This window comes from Pseudopipra pipra, chromosome W (assembly GCF_036250125.1).
Source record: "Pseudopipra pipra isolate bDixPip1 chromosome W, bDixPip1.hap1, whole genome shotgun sequence".
Taxonomy (NCBI): Eukaryota; Metazoa; Chordata; class Aves; order Passeriformes; family Pipridae; genus Pseudopipra; species Pseudopipra pipra.
This window is the reverse complement of record NC_087580.1, coordinates 58,465,237-58,479,599: the sequence shown is the minus strand read 5'-3', so window position 1 is coordinate 58,479,599 and position 14,363 is coordinate 58,465,237. Positions and strand designations below refer to the sequence as shown.

Below are 14,363 nucleotides of genomic sequence, written 5' to 3'. Positions count from 1 at the left end.
CCTCTATACCAGAAGGACCTTTGTCCACCTCATCAGTTGTCTGTTCATCCAATTCCAGGGTCTCATACCTGTTGTATAAGGTACTAAACCTATTTATCAACTCTAAGTCTTCAGGAGGAACAGGAAGCTTCCTCCTTGTACAGGCAGTGACCAGCTACCAGCCTATGTATTCCACAGATCTTTGACTTGCTGTATGGATCCCATCTGCATCTCCACTGCAATGAGAAGTTGAGACTCCTTGAAGGGGCCCAGACCCAACTGTCAGAAAAAAAGAATCAGATCAATTTGAGCTATAAACCTTGGGCAACAAGGGCTGACAAAAGTCCCGTGATCTGAAGGAGCTGGACCCTTCTCACAAGACATGTAAAAGTTCTACCTTATGGATTAAGCCTGACTCCAGCAGAAATCAGAAAGGACTCGAGATAATTGTATCAGACCATGTCTAAACCCCTTTAATCCCTTCCCTCTATGTAATCTTGGTTGAGAGAAAAATTAATCTATTGGCTAAACTGCAGTAAAACTTGTGTAACTCCCTAATTAACATAGCTCGTCCTCCTCATTAACATGTCCTGCCCCCAAGACCCTTAAATTATGTTCTCATGTTCAATAAAATATTCCAGTTATACCCCATACTGGGATAGTTTTTGGACTACCACTACTCCTGAAACTGTAGAGTGTCTGAGAATAACCTGTCAATCTCTCGTCGTTCTCATGGATGCTGCACAGCCTGCTTACTTCCTCACATAACTCCTTGACCTGGTGACACAGCTCATCATCGATAACACACCTTCTTCAGAAGGGATGACTGTCAGGCCCAGTGTCATGGAGAGGCATCAGGCACTGTCAGCAACCTGAGATCTGAAGAGCTACATCTACCATCAGAAAGTCTGTCTGGGTGGAAGCCTCTGACATGGCCGTTGCAGTGACTCCAGCAGCTAACGGTGAATGAGCTCTGCGGCATGTCAAAACCATACCTGAGGGAGTGTACACTACTAAGACTGGGGATGAAGGGGCCTCCTTGTGCCCTTTTGCACCAACTACTGTGTCTGTCCACTGCCTGTTAGCTGCTCCCAGATGGTCATGTACTGGTGCCCAGTTGCTGGGTTGCACATACTTTGATTCTCCTACTCAGCCAGTGGAATGGCTTCCTATAGAGAGGAGTTCTTCCTGCACACCCTCCCAGCGTGAACTGCCATGCCACACCCTGGCTGCCATGCCACACCTGTTCATCGGGCTCCCTCAGCTGCTTTTTATAGGTGTGGGAATGGTTAGACTTCATTTAAATCTCCAACTCTTGCTCTGGCGATGCCCAGGCCTTGTCAGTGGCTCCTGCGAGAGATTTCAGCTCTTGGCGGGTCTCTCCGCTGACCTGGTGCTTCCCTGCCTCAGGAAAAACCTCTGTGTGCCAAGATTTGCTGCTTTGCTGCTGGTCAGGCTGGCTCTGGAGCAGGTCCCCTCAGCAACTGACATACATACATGTATTATATATATCTAAATATAAATATTAAACATATGTATTATAATATGCATGTATTGTATAAATATATATTTATTTATATATATATAAATGAAATAATGTGACACCTGAACATGATGCAAATGGTGAGGAATTAGGGGTGGAGATACTGTTGGGTCTGTCTGAGATGGAGTTCATTTCCCCATAGCAGCCCTCATAGTGCTGTGCTTTATATTGGTAGCTAAAGTGGTGTTGATAACACATCAATATTTTGGCTGCTGCTGAGCAGTGCTCACACAGCATCAAGGCTGTCTCTCCATCATTTTCTCCGCTCACCCTCAAAGGTCAGTATGCTGGGTGTGTGAGTCAAAACAGGCAGGCAGCTGGGACAACCACAAACTTGTAGCTAGAATGCAAAGAGTAAATTCATATCCCTTATCTCGTTAACTGGGGGATCCCGAAAGCAACACCCGGGCAGAGCTACACAAGCAGCGACACAGGCACCATTAAGTTTGGTCCAATGCCAGAGGATCACTGGCCTGCTGTTCACACAGGTTTATCAAGCTATTCCCAACTGCAAGGTCACTTGAGCGATTTACAGCTCTCCTCACCAGTCTTCTGCTTTTTAACCCATTCCTCCAAACACTGGGGGTAGGCAAGATCTTGTGAGGGAATATAGCCAGGACAGCAGACTCAAACTGACCAAAGGGATATACCATACCATGACATCTGCTTAGCAATAAAAGCTAAGAGAAAGGAGGCAGGAGGGGACAGGTCTGGAGTCTCCAGCAAAAGAGAGACATGGACCTGTTGGAGTGGTTCCAGAGGAGGGCAACGAAGATGATCAGAGGGCTGGAGCACCTCTCGTATGAAGATAGACTGAGAGTTGGGGTTGTTCAGCCTGGAGAAAAGGCGGCTCTGGGGACATCTCATTGCAACCTTCCAGTACTTAAAGTGGGCTTATAGAAAAGTGTGAGAGCAACTTTTTACACAGGCAGATAGTGATAGGACGAGGGGGAATGGTTTTAAACTAAAAGAGGAGATTTAGATTAGATATTAGGAAGAAATTCTTTACTCGGAGGGTGGTGAGGCACGGGCAGAGGTTGCCCAGAGAAGTTGGGAATGCCCCATCCCTGGAAGCATTCAAGGCCAGGTTGGATGGGACCCTGGGCAACCTGATCTGGTGGGTGGCATCCCTGCCCATGGCAGGGGGTTGGAACTAGATGATCTTTAAAGTCCCTTTCAACCCAAGTCATTCTATGGTTCTATGATAACAGAATTTACCAGCAACTTTGATAGCTAAGGTAACCTTGTTTTTGCCAGCAGAGAAAAAGATATCAAGGCACCAATTAGCAGTGATTTTAGAGAAAGAAAATGTTTTAGGCTTTGACATATTACAAGGACAAGTCTGGAAATTTCTGGATGGTGGTGTTTTGTCATTTGGCCATCCAGAGTGTCCTAGGTTAGCTGAGAGATAATTAGCAACTCCCATTGGCATCAATTTTCTGGGATGGTTCGCTTGCTGTGAGCTGCACCCATGCTACCTGTCTCAAAAATAACTAATATCCCTCAGTATCCTATCTTCACCGCTGCTCATATGGGTATTGCAGAGGTCATAGATGATTTAGAAAAAAGATACATTATTTCCTGAACACACTCTCCATACAACTCCCCAGTGTGGCCAGTTAAAAAAAAACAGACAGGAGGTGGCAGCTAATGATAGACTATAGAAAGTTAAATGCAAACACTGCTCCTCTCACAGCTGCCATCCCGAACATTGCTACATTAACTGTCACCCTTCAGGCAGCTGCTCACCCCTCGATGGCAGTACTAGATGTAAAAGATATGTTCTTTATGGTGCCCCTATAGGAGGAAGATAAGGAAAGATTTATTTTTACCTAGGGTAGGATACAATTTACTTTTAACAGACTTGCTCATGGCTATAAACATTCACCCACTATAGCTCACACAGTTTTGGCTGAACTGTCGGACAAGTGCTGCTGCCATTTAGCAAGAACTATACAAAACAAAAGACAGTAGTGTAGCTAAAAATCATATTAGTGCTGGGTCGATACACCCTAGACACTAACTAGAAGGGGTATCCAGTCCAGAGTCTCCCTGATGAGACTAGTTGTGTTATTTTTATTTCCCTTTCCAGGAACAGTACTGGTGACAGTATCAAAACACCTTCCCTGGAGATGGTCAACCACCAGAAGAATACTTATCCTTCTCACAAGACTAATCATCTCCAACATGAATCAGATCCAGTTTATACATCAACAAGTCCAATGCAGAGGGTGGAAGCTCCCAATTCTTTTATTTATGCTAATCAATATGGTAACTGCAGCACTTTCTGAATCATACATTTAAGATTGTTGGAAATACAGGAATATTGGGGAATACAACAAAAAATTTTACAATAACAATCATTAGTCAACAATACAATCTGAAAAGGTGGAAGGGAACTGTCAGCTTATTATCCCACGAGGCAGAACCATCTTTATTAGACTACATAAACAGAAACATCCTTTTAACTATTAAAATGGTGAATCAGATAGAAACAAAAGATAGAACAATCTGTCCACAATGCATCCTACTACCTCCAAGACCCCCAATAAGACTGTTGAAACCTTATCCCCACAGATTTCTGAAATTGGACCCTATGCTATTAAATATACAGAGTAGGAAAAAGTGCTGTTTAATCCATTGTAGTCCCTCAAGCAAGTGGAACTATCGATGCAGGTTAATATCTCTGCAATTAAATCTACCTGCTCACCATTCCTAAATGCATCCTTGTAGTGGGTTTCTGTGGCTGGGTTTTGGTAGCGGAGGGGGAGGGCTACAGGGGTGGCTTCTGTTAGAAGCTGCTAGAAGCTTCCCCTGTCCAGTGGAGTCAATGCCAGCCAGCTCCAGGATGGACTTCCTGCTGCTGGCCAAGGCCAAGCCAATCAGGAGTAATAGTAACGCCTCTGTGATAACATATTTAAGAACAGAAGGTTGTGGTGCAGAAAGAATTCCAGCCAGGGAAGAGCGGAGTGAGAACATGGGAACAACAAAGTAGACACCAAGGTCAGTGCAGAAGGAGGGGGAGGAGGTGCTCCAGGCCCTGAGGCCTGCAGCCCTTGATGGAGAAGCCCATGGTGGAGCAGGTGGATGCACGAAGGAGGCTGTGACCCCGTGGGAGGCCCAAGATGGAGCAGGGTCCTGCCAGGGACCTGCAGCCTGTGGAGAAAGGAGTCCACGCTGGAGCAGGTTTTTCCCAGGTAGGACTTATGGCCCCTGTGGGGGACCCATGCTGGTACAGCTCATTCATCAAGGACTGCACCCCATGGAGAAGGGACCCACGGGACAGCAGTTTGTGAAGAACTGTTGCCCGAGGGATGGACTCATTCCAGAGAGGTCCATCAAGGACTGTCTCCCGTGGGAGGGACCCCATGGGAACCGGGGAAGGAAGAGGGAGAACACGGAAGGAAGGAGGGGTGGGGGGAAGGTGTTTTTAAGACTGTTTTATTTCTCACTCTTTGACTCTTATCCTGTTAGTAATAAATTTAAGTACTATCCCCACTTTGAGTCTATTTTGCCCATGAAGGTAATCAGTAAGTGACCTCTCCCAGCTTTTAACTCAAGAATCCTTAGCTGTTTTTTCCTCTCCTGTCCAGTTGCAGAGGGACAGTGGCTTTAGTGGGTACCTGGCATCCAGCCAGGGTCAACCCCCTACAGGGTGGTTCGCATGGTTGCATGGGAGAACCCTCATCTCTCCAAAATGAGCAAGGAGAGATGTGACTGGCATCCTGGGAACACGATTAGGAGTATTAAACAACATAGATGCTGAAGTTTTGGCAAACAAATTAAGCTTGGCAATAAGTGATTTGTATAAATTAGAACATCCATTAACATCTTTGCTGTCACTAGGAACTAGTCAGTGGCTCTTAGTTGATATATTGCCTAAATGGGAAAGAATGAATAAGAAGGATCACCAACTAATTGTAGACACACTTGGCATCGCCCAGAGGAATGTTTCTCTAGCTCTTACGTGTATCCAAGCTCTTATGGGTGCAATCTTCTATAGTGGCAATTATAAAGGAAGGTGATAAGGGCATGTTGCCCAGTGAGATTCAAAAGGTAATTTGGGAAAATGCAGATCAATTAAAAAAGAATTTCCAGTCTTAGTGGTATCTAGTCAACTTCACTTATGATCCTACTAAAAGTAAAGCCACAGCTTTTTTTTTATAAATACACAATGCTTTGGTATATACTATATACCCAATCATTGCACTGGGATTAAATCACCATGGAACTGTATCTGTTAGAACACAGAGTATGGGACCAACAAAATGGGAACAAATGTCACACTGTTGAAGTTGACGTGTTGTACAGAAACAACAAGGATTTATTTTGAAAGCAACACCATTAAGGCCCAAGACATTTGTCTTGACACTGAACAAAATGTTTGTTATTTTGAAATACATCCTGATGAAGCACTTAAACTGTACTGATATATGTTGGAAATGGATGTGTTTGTATGTGAGAATGTGCTGGTTTTGACTGGGATAGAGTTAATTTTCTTCACAGTAGCTACTATAGGGCTATGTTTTGGATTTGTGTTGGAAACAGTGTTGATAACAGAGAGATGTTTTCCTTATTGCTGAGCACTGTGTATACAGAGTCAAGGTCTTTTCTGTTTCTCACACCACCCCACCAGCAAGTAGGCTGGGAGTGCACAAGAAGTTGGGAGGGGACACAGCCAGGACAGCTGATACTGGAGGACCAAAGGGAAATTCCATACAATATGATGTTATGCTCATCATATAAAGATGGGGGAAGAAGAAGAAAGGGGGCACATTCGGAGTTACGGCATTTGTCTTCCCAAGTCACCATTATGCGTGATGGAGTCCTGCTTTCCTGTAGCTGGCTGAACACCTGAACACCTGCCTGCCCATGGGAAGCAGTGAATGAATTCCTTGGTTTGCTTCGCTTGTGTGTGTGGCTTTTGCTTTTCCTATTAAACTGTCTTTATTTCAACCCATGAGTTTTCTCACTTTTACTCTTCTGATTCTCTCCCCCATCCCACTAGGGGAGAGTAAGCAAGTGGCTGTGTGGTGCTTAGTTGCCAGCTGGGGTTAAACCAGGACAGAACCTGTTGTGATTTTCTATTTATAGACAACACTACTGTAGATATACACAATCACTCAAATATCTGCATTTGCAATTTTACTGAAATTATGGGATGCCATTACATATTCAGCTCCTGTCACAACCCAGCAACTGTTACAATCTAAATATACGTTGTATCAAGATTTATTACCTACCCCTATTTTAATCAATCTCACATTGGTAAGAAAACTGTGGCAGCAGGAAGACCTGTGTCAATTGCTAAAATGAGTTTGAAAAAAAGGACAAAGAACCCTAATTACTGTCCATCATGATGCAGATGAGATACACCATGTCCTAAAAAGAGTGAAGAAAGTGAAGAACATCACTGGTGGGAAACTCTGCTTGGATGGTCACCAACAGCAACTGGAGCTTTGAATTTGATGTTACACCTAACTGTAGTCTTGTTAATCTTTATAGTTTTGTACTTATTGTTAACCCTTTGTTTATACATCCAATTGCAGTGCTTATCTCAATGTATAATACCTATGAGTATACATGTTGATATTAAAGAATCAGAGAATCTGATATAGTAACTTATTTACCAGCCAATTAAAAAGGTGATGTCTTTAGCACCCTATATTTATGGCACAGAGGCAAGAGGTGACTGTACCACCACTCTGGGAAGTAAAGTGGATTGACTGTAGTCACGGGGTGGAGAATATGATTGGTACACTCTTACTGTTTGAACTAACTGAACTTTGGACCAGGCAGATGCTCAATGAGTAGGCCTAACCAAAGCTAATCCTATTGTGCAAGGCTATCAGTGAGAACACAGCACCAAAACCACAAAACCGGTTTGGCTGGAGACTGGGCTGATAAGTGCCTGACACTGCAAGAACACAGCAGAAAATCTGACTATGAGTCAACCACTTGATGCTACCAATATGTGCAGCCATCAGGGTCTGTTGAGCTCTCCCTCCATAGCAGTTGGTTGTGTGGCAGTGATCTCCCCTTGAGTAGGGACACCTCTCAAGGTTACCCCTCGAGGTTGAGATCCCTTACCTGACACCAGGTGTGATAAATGAAAATAGTGATTCGTGCCACATACAAATTAAAAGAAAACAAAGTAAGGTCAGTATAACCTAGAGAAAGAAGAAAAACAAATCGTAAAACTTAATTGGGCCCCTATAAAGACATAAAACAATTTACCTCCCTTTTACCTTGTACAAAATTTATAGTGAGGAGACTCTGTTTAGTTAACTAGATGATAACCCTTTCTTATCGAAGTTATGAGAATTTACAACTTTGTATAGACAACAACCTAGTCTAAGAAAACCATCTGTTGAATTCCTGGCATAACAATGTATAATGTTTATGCCTATGTATAATAAATATGCATGAAGTAGTTGAGAATAAATGTAGAACACTGTGCCTGTTTTCAGTGTGACAAGCATATAGAGTTACAGAACTCTGCTTGTACACCCAGCGCTGTTTTGCTTTCATCATATAATAAAATTCTAATCGGAAATTACCTAACTCTGAGACTCTTGAATCTCACACCAGGCATTGATGGGCTGCTAAGTGACTTTTTTTGCATGCATGCAACATTTAGACGTATGGTAAGATTATGCATTTATCTTTGTATTCCATACTAACCTTAAGTGTAGTAGATCATAGAGTATTGACTGCTAATCCATCTGTACTCATTAAATATCTTACATACCTACATTTACTGATTAGAACTCAATAAACTAATTACTAGATCAGATCTGAGTGATCTAATATAGTCTTGTAACACCTTTCCACAGCAAAGGTATGTGAACAATATAAGTTGTATGCCAGTACTGGGTGACAGAGATCTTCTATCTCTTACACCAAAACACAGCTAGTCATGCTAATGCACTATAAGTCATCAGAAGGCTGTTTTACAGGAGAGCAGACTTTGGCCTCTTCAATGATCTGCTTGATTGAGTACCATGGGATAAATCCCTGGAGGGAAGAGGAGCCCAAGAAAGCTGGGTAATGTTCAAGGATCACCTCCTCCAAGCTCGGGAACGATGCATCTCAGCAAAGAGGAAGTCAGGCAAAAGTGCCAGGAGGCCTGCATGGATGAACAACGATCTCCTGGACAAACTCAAACATGAAAATGTAGCCTAGAGAGGGTGGAAACAAGGACAGGTAGCCTGGGAGAAATTCAGAGGGGTTGTCCAAGCAGCCACGGATCAGGTTAGGAAAGCTAAAGCCCTGATAGAATTAAATCTGTCCAGGGACATGAAGGGCAACAAGAAAAGCTTCTAGAGGTACACTGGTGATAGAAGGAATAGGGAAAATGTGGGCCCTATTGTTATAGTTTCTTTTTCATTAGCTTCTGGTGAATTTTTCCACACCAACCGCCTGGCTGGGGTGGGGTGAGTTTCAGGTTTTAGTGTTTGCCTGGCTTAGACCTTAATGACTGTCCCACTGAAATGCTAATTACTTCTCTCTGCAAGAAGCAGAACTCTTTTGTTTTCCTCTCCCCGAGGCAAGGGGGGAAGGTAGATTTTTGCTGTGTGGCTTTGGCCCAAGTGGCAGCTGCAGAGAGAGAGGGAAGGGGGGGCTGGCAGCTTTTGGCTGAGGTGCTTGGTTTCTGGGGGTTGTTTTGTCTTTTTTGGGAGACGTGCGGGGTGGGGCTGAAGGGGTTCGGCTGGGCTTCTTGGGATTACTCCTCTGGCGGAGGAGGTGGGGAGGAGAGTCCCTGCTGGCACTTGGCCTTCCCCCTCCTCTTTCCCGGTGTTAGCAGCAGCCTACTCCCATCGGCAAAAAAGAGAGTTCTGGCCAGAGCCCGCCTTCGACAGCGTTAGTCCACAGGAGTAAACCACCCTTCCCCCCTTTTCCTTTTCCGGGCCAATAGCGGCCCGCGCCCCCTCCGGGGGGGTGCTTTGGACTGACCCAGCTGCCTCCCGCGCCCCCTGGGACGTGCCTTGGACCAACCCAGCTGCCCCCGCCCCTCTGGCGGGGTGCTTTGGACTGACCCAGCCGCTCCCGCGCGCCTGCCCTCCCCCCGCGGATGCGGCGGCCACTAGAGCCCAACAGCGCCATCTGCCGACCACCATCTGAGAGCAACCGCAGCCTCCGCTCCTCCAGAGGCCCAACAGCGCCACCTGCCAACCAGCAGTGAGCAACCGCAGCCTTTGCTTCTCCGGAGGCCCAACAGCGCCCCTGCTGGGCGTGGTTATAACTGCGCTAAAAGGCAAAAAGGACTTAATTGTTTTCTGTAGAAGTTGGGTTACAGGATTGTTGCTTGGGTTTTTTTGTTGTGTTACCTATGTACATATATATATTCTTTAGTAAAGAGCTGTTATTTTTTTCTTTTCCACGCCTTTTGACTGGAGCCTCTTGATTTCGAAGTTATAATTTCTCAGAGGGAGAGCTTGGTTTTTCCCCATATCCCACACTCCTAACGAAACATTTTTGTCTTGTTAAACTGAGACACCTCTCCAGAAGGAAATGAAAGTCTTGGTTACCATGAACATGGAGAAAGCTGAGGTACCGAATGACTTTTTTACCTGTCTTCACAGGCAAGTTTTCTAGCCACACCACTCGAGTTGGAGAAGGGAAAGGCAGAGACTGGGAGAATGAAGAACTGCCCATTGTAGGAGAGGATTCAGTTTGAGACCATCTAAGGAACCTGAAGGTGCCCAAGTCAGTGGGACCTGATGAGATGCATCCGCGGGTCCTGAGGGAACTGGCAGAGGAAGTGGCTAAGTCACTATCCATCATATTTGAGAAGTAGTGGCAGTTGGGTGAAATTCCCGCTGACTGGAAAAGGGGAAGCATAACTCTGATTTTGAAAAAGGACAGTCAGTGCGCGGCAAGTTCATGGAGCAGATCCTTCTGGAAATGATGGTAAGGCACATGGAAAAGAAGGAAGTGCTTGGCGACAGCCACCATGGCTTCACTAAGGGCAAATCATGACTGAAAAATTTGGTGGCCTTCTACAACAGGATTACAGCGATGGTGGATGAGGGAAAGAGCGACTGTCATCATCTACTTGGACTTGTACAAAACATTTGACACTGCCCCACACAACATCCTTGTCTTTAAACTGGAGAGACATGGATTTGATGGATAGACATGGATTTGATGGATGGACCACTTAGTGGATCAGTAATTGACTGGATGGTCACACTCAAAGAGTTGTGGTCAACAGCTTGATGTCCAAGAGGAGTCCAGTGACAAGTGGTGCATAGTGGGTTTGTGTAGTTAAATAACACTTCCTTTTCCCGGGAGGAACAGGATATTCCATGCCATGTTACGTCAGTCCGACTATATAAGGGGAGGGAAAGTTAGCTTAGCCCTTCTTCTTCTTCCGGGATGGCCCTGTAGGCAGCTACGTCTGTCCGAGACGCCGCTCCATGGGGGAGGTAGAATTTTTTTTACTGTTAGTTCCCTTTGCCTGTGTGTTTGTAGTGTTATTAGTCTCCTTTTTTTTTTCTTTCCTCCGTGTAAATATAAACTCTCTTCCTTGGTAAGCCCGGGTTTTTCACGTTTTTTTTCTTTCGTCTCCCCTTTTGGGGGGGGGAATCTGTGCAGGCTCGGTGGACACCTGGCATTCAGCCAAAGTAAACAGCCACAAGGGTCCTCAGGGGTCCATATTGGGACTGGCACTATTTAACGTCTTTGTCAGCAACATGGACAGTGGGATTCAGTGCATCCTCAACAAGGTTGCCAATGATACCAAGCTGTGTGGTACAGTCAACATGCTAGAGCAAAGGGATGCCATACAGAGGGACCTTGATAGGCTTGATGGGTGGGCCTAAGCAAATCTCATTAAGTTCAACAAGTTGAAGTGCAAGTTCTGCACGTTGGTCAGGGCAATCCCAAGCACAAATACAGACTGGGTGGAGAATGGATTGAGAGCAGCCCTGAGGAGAAGGTCTGGGGGATGTTGGAGGATGAAAAGCTTGACATGACCTGGCAATGCACACTTGCAGCCCAGCAAGCCAATCATATCTTAGGCTGTATCATAAGAGGCATGGCCAGCAGGTCAAAGGAGGTGATTCTCCCCCTCTACTCTGCCTTGGTGAGACCCAACCTGGAGCACTGCATCCAGGTCTGGAGTCCTCAACACAAGAATGACATGGACCCGATGGAGCAGGTCCAGAGGGCCACAAAAATGATCAGAGGGCTGGAACACCTCTTCTATAAAGACAGACTGAGAGAGTTGGGGTTGTTCAGCCTGGAGAAGAGAATACACTGGGAAGACTGTATAGAAGCCTTCCAGTACCTAATAGGGCCTACAAGAAAACTGAAGGACTTTTTACAAGGGCATGTAGTAATAGGACAAGGGGGAATGGCTTCAAACTGAAGGAGGGTAGGTTTAGATTAGATATTAGGAAGAAATTCTTTACTGAGAGAGGGGTGAGACACTGGAGCAGGTTGCCCAGAGAATCTGTGTATGCCTGTAGCAGGATGCTCTGCCTGGAGCAGGGGTAAAATAACTGGAACAATACCCTACTTACAAAGCTATCCATGGTGAATGGAGAAGGGGATGTCATGCTGCTTTTGGTGTTGAAGAGTGCTGAGAACAGCCGGAGTCATCAATCCCAAAGTTAAACATCACATAGAATGTGGTGGATGAGAAGACAGAATGGGAGAGATATGCTGCCTGGAAAAACATAAATGGGATCTAAATGGACCTGTTGCTTACTGAATAATTCACCCACCGGACTGAAAGTTTTTCCCCAGTTTATTGTTGTGTGTTTATGAATTCTTATGCACCCCAGTTTATTGTTAAATTTTATGAATTCTGTCATACCTCCATATTGTCTCCCTTTCTCCCTCAGATTTTCCCTCCAAAAGTTGTTTGTCCCCCTGTCTCCCCAGTTTTCCCGCTCTTCTGCTGCTGATTGGTCACAGCCTGCCACAGTGCAGGGAGAGCTACCATTGGCCCATTCCCTCAGAGACCCGAGAGTTCCACCCACCTTTCCCCTGTCTCCCTATCACACTTTTCCCTGAGTTGTCAATCTCTTGCGCCTCCCCAGGTTAGAATCCACCCCTCAAACCTACTTTATTTAAACCCTTGTTTCCCCTAAATAAAGTGGCATTGCTGCACGAGACCTCAACTGTGTCAGAACCCTTATTGCAGTGCCCGGTCCCATTTCCCTTCCCCCCACGGACTGTGGCAATAGTGAGATGAAGATAGGGCAGACCTGGCAAAGTACTTGATAAACAAACAGAGTGATACTACTGATAACTTATCTAAAGGCTGCTCAGCTGACACAGCTGGTCTGGAGACATATGACTGACAGTCACTTTTTACTATAAAAGCCCACTCCCACTTTTTAATGGCACGGTCTTCTAACATACCCCTTCTTGGAGTGTGTGTGGACATTTCTCTCTTGAGGGCCTCCTTGAGGCTGAGTAAAAGAGATTTGCCCACTTAATAACTGGTTTTTCTAGCTTTAATACAATTGCTTTAATATAATTGCTTCAATATAATTGCTTTAGTATAATTGCTTCAATACTGCTTAAAAAATAGTGCACTATACTATATTAACAGTTATAGCTACCTATACTGTATAGCAAATAATTCTGATTAAGATCTTTTGTCTACTCATTATCATAATAAACCATTTATTTTTATATAAATATATCTGGTTTTCCATCCTTAATCCTGAAGGACAAAGTTCTATAAAGATTCCACTACACCTGTATAATCTTTTAGACATAAAACGTTGACAAAGTCTTGGTCTAAGATAGGATTCAACTGCACCCAGACTCCTCTCTGAGAAGGAGTTTAGAAAGCAAGGGGCTCCTTTCTGCATCCTGTGACTCAATGGGAGGGCTTCTCTAATAAACCGAAGCTCCCACTCTGCTCACGACAATGCCCCATCCCTGAAAGTGTTCAAGGTCAAGCTGGATGGGGCTTTGAGCAACCTGGTCTAGTGGAAGATGTCCCCGCCCATGGCAGGGGGTTGGAACTAGATGATATTTAAGGTCCCTTCCAACCCAAACCATTCTATGATTCCACTATTCTATAATTTCAACTGGCTAAAGGTTTCTTTCATCCTTCCCCCTGCCCAACAGTTAATGTTATATGAAATAGTTTCACTGAAGTGATTTAATGCCTTAAAAATACAATGTTTAAGTAAGTTGATGAAGAAAGTTTTGCTTACTGGATCTCTGCAACCTCAATTTTAACAAGTGACCTGTTTGAAAACAGATAACTATAATTTTCCCCATTGACGAGTCTACATTTCCTATTACTAATGGAAATTATTCCATTTCTACACAAAAATTGTGAACTTGCATACAGACTCCAGAATCCACCTAAGTACAGATGGTTCAGATCCCAGTTACAGAGCCCATGTAGTATATTAAAATTCATTTTGACACTAAACAAGTTTTAGTTAGATACATACATTACCTTTCTAATGCTGCTCTTCTTTTTTCTATGAATTCAGCAGATGAAGAATCTTCCTTGCCTACTTTAACCTTGGTCATGCCTTTGAAGAAAAGTGCATTATATTGATTTTATGTTATCATAAAGAAATCATTAGCATAACTGACATGATTAGAAGATTAAACTCAGCTAATTTTAGCCACATTACAGTGGAAAGCACCACATAGGAGTACAAAGAATACAAACACTGCATGCTGCACACTTTTGTGGGAAACAGATCTATGAAATATGCAATTTCCTGTAATACGTCTATTGTGATCAAAGTTATCAAAAAAGGAGTTGAATTTGCATTTATGAAGACAATCTAAATAAAGGTCACAGTTTCACTGGCCACTTGTGCTCTGAAGAAAACAGTTATTCTAATAAAGC

General features: G+C 44.3%; 1 protein-coding gene and 1 long non-coding RNA gene across 5 annotated transcripts in view; both read right to left on the bottom strand.

Moving 5' to 3' along the window:
- The window catches only part of LOC135405143 (uncharacterized), a 547,777-nt gene that overhangs the window by 374,718 nt on the left and 158,696 nt on the right, over positions 1-14,363 (bottom strand). The gene's annotated exons all lie outside the window — the stretch shown is intronic.
- Positions 1-14,363, bottom strand: part of LOC135405138 (sorting nexin-2-like) — a 187,860-nt gene that overhangs the window by 79,533 nt on the left and 93,964 nt on the right. For all 4 annotated transcript variants that reach the window (XM_064639851.1, XM_064639849.1, XM_064639847.1 and 1 more), the window contains one exon: positions 13,959-14,037. In XM_064639851.1, the coding sequence (XP_064495921.1) occupies positions 13,959-14,037 (79 nt within the window). The remainder of the gene's footprint in view (positions 1-13,958; positions 14,038-14,363) is intronic.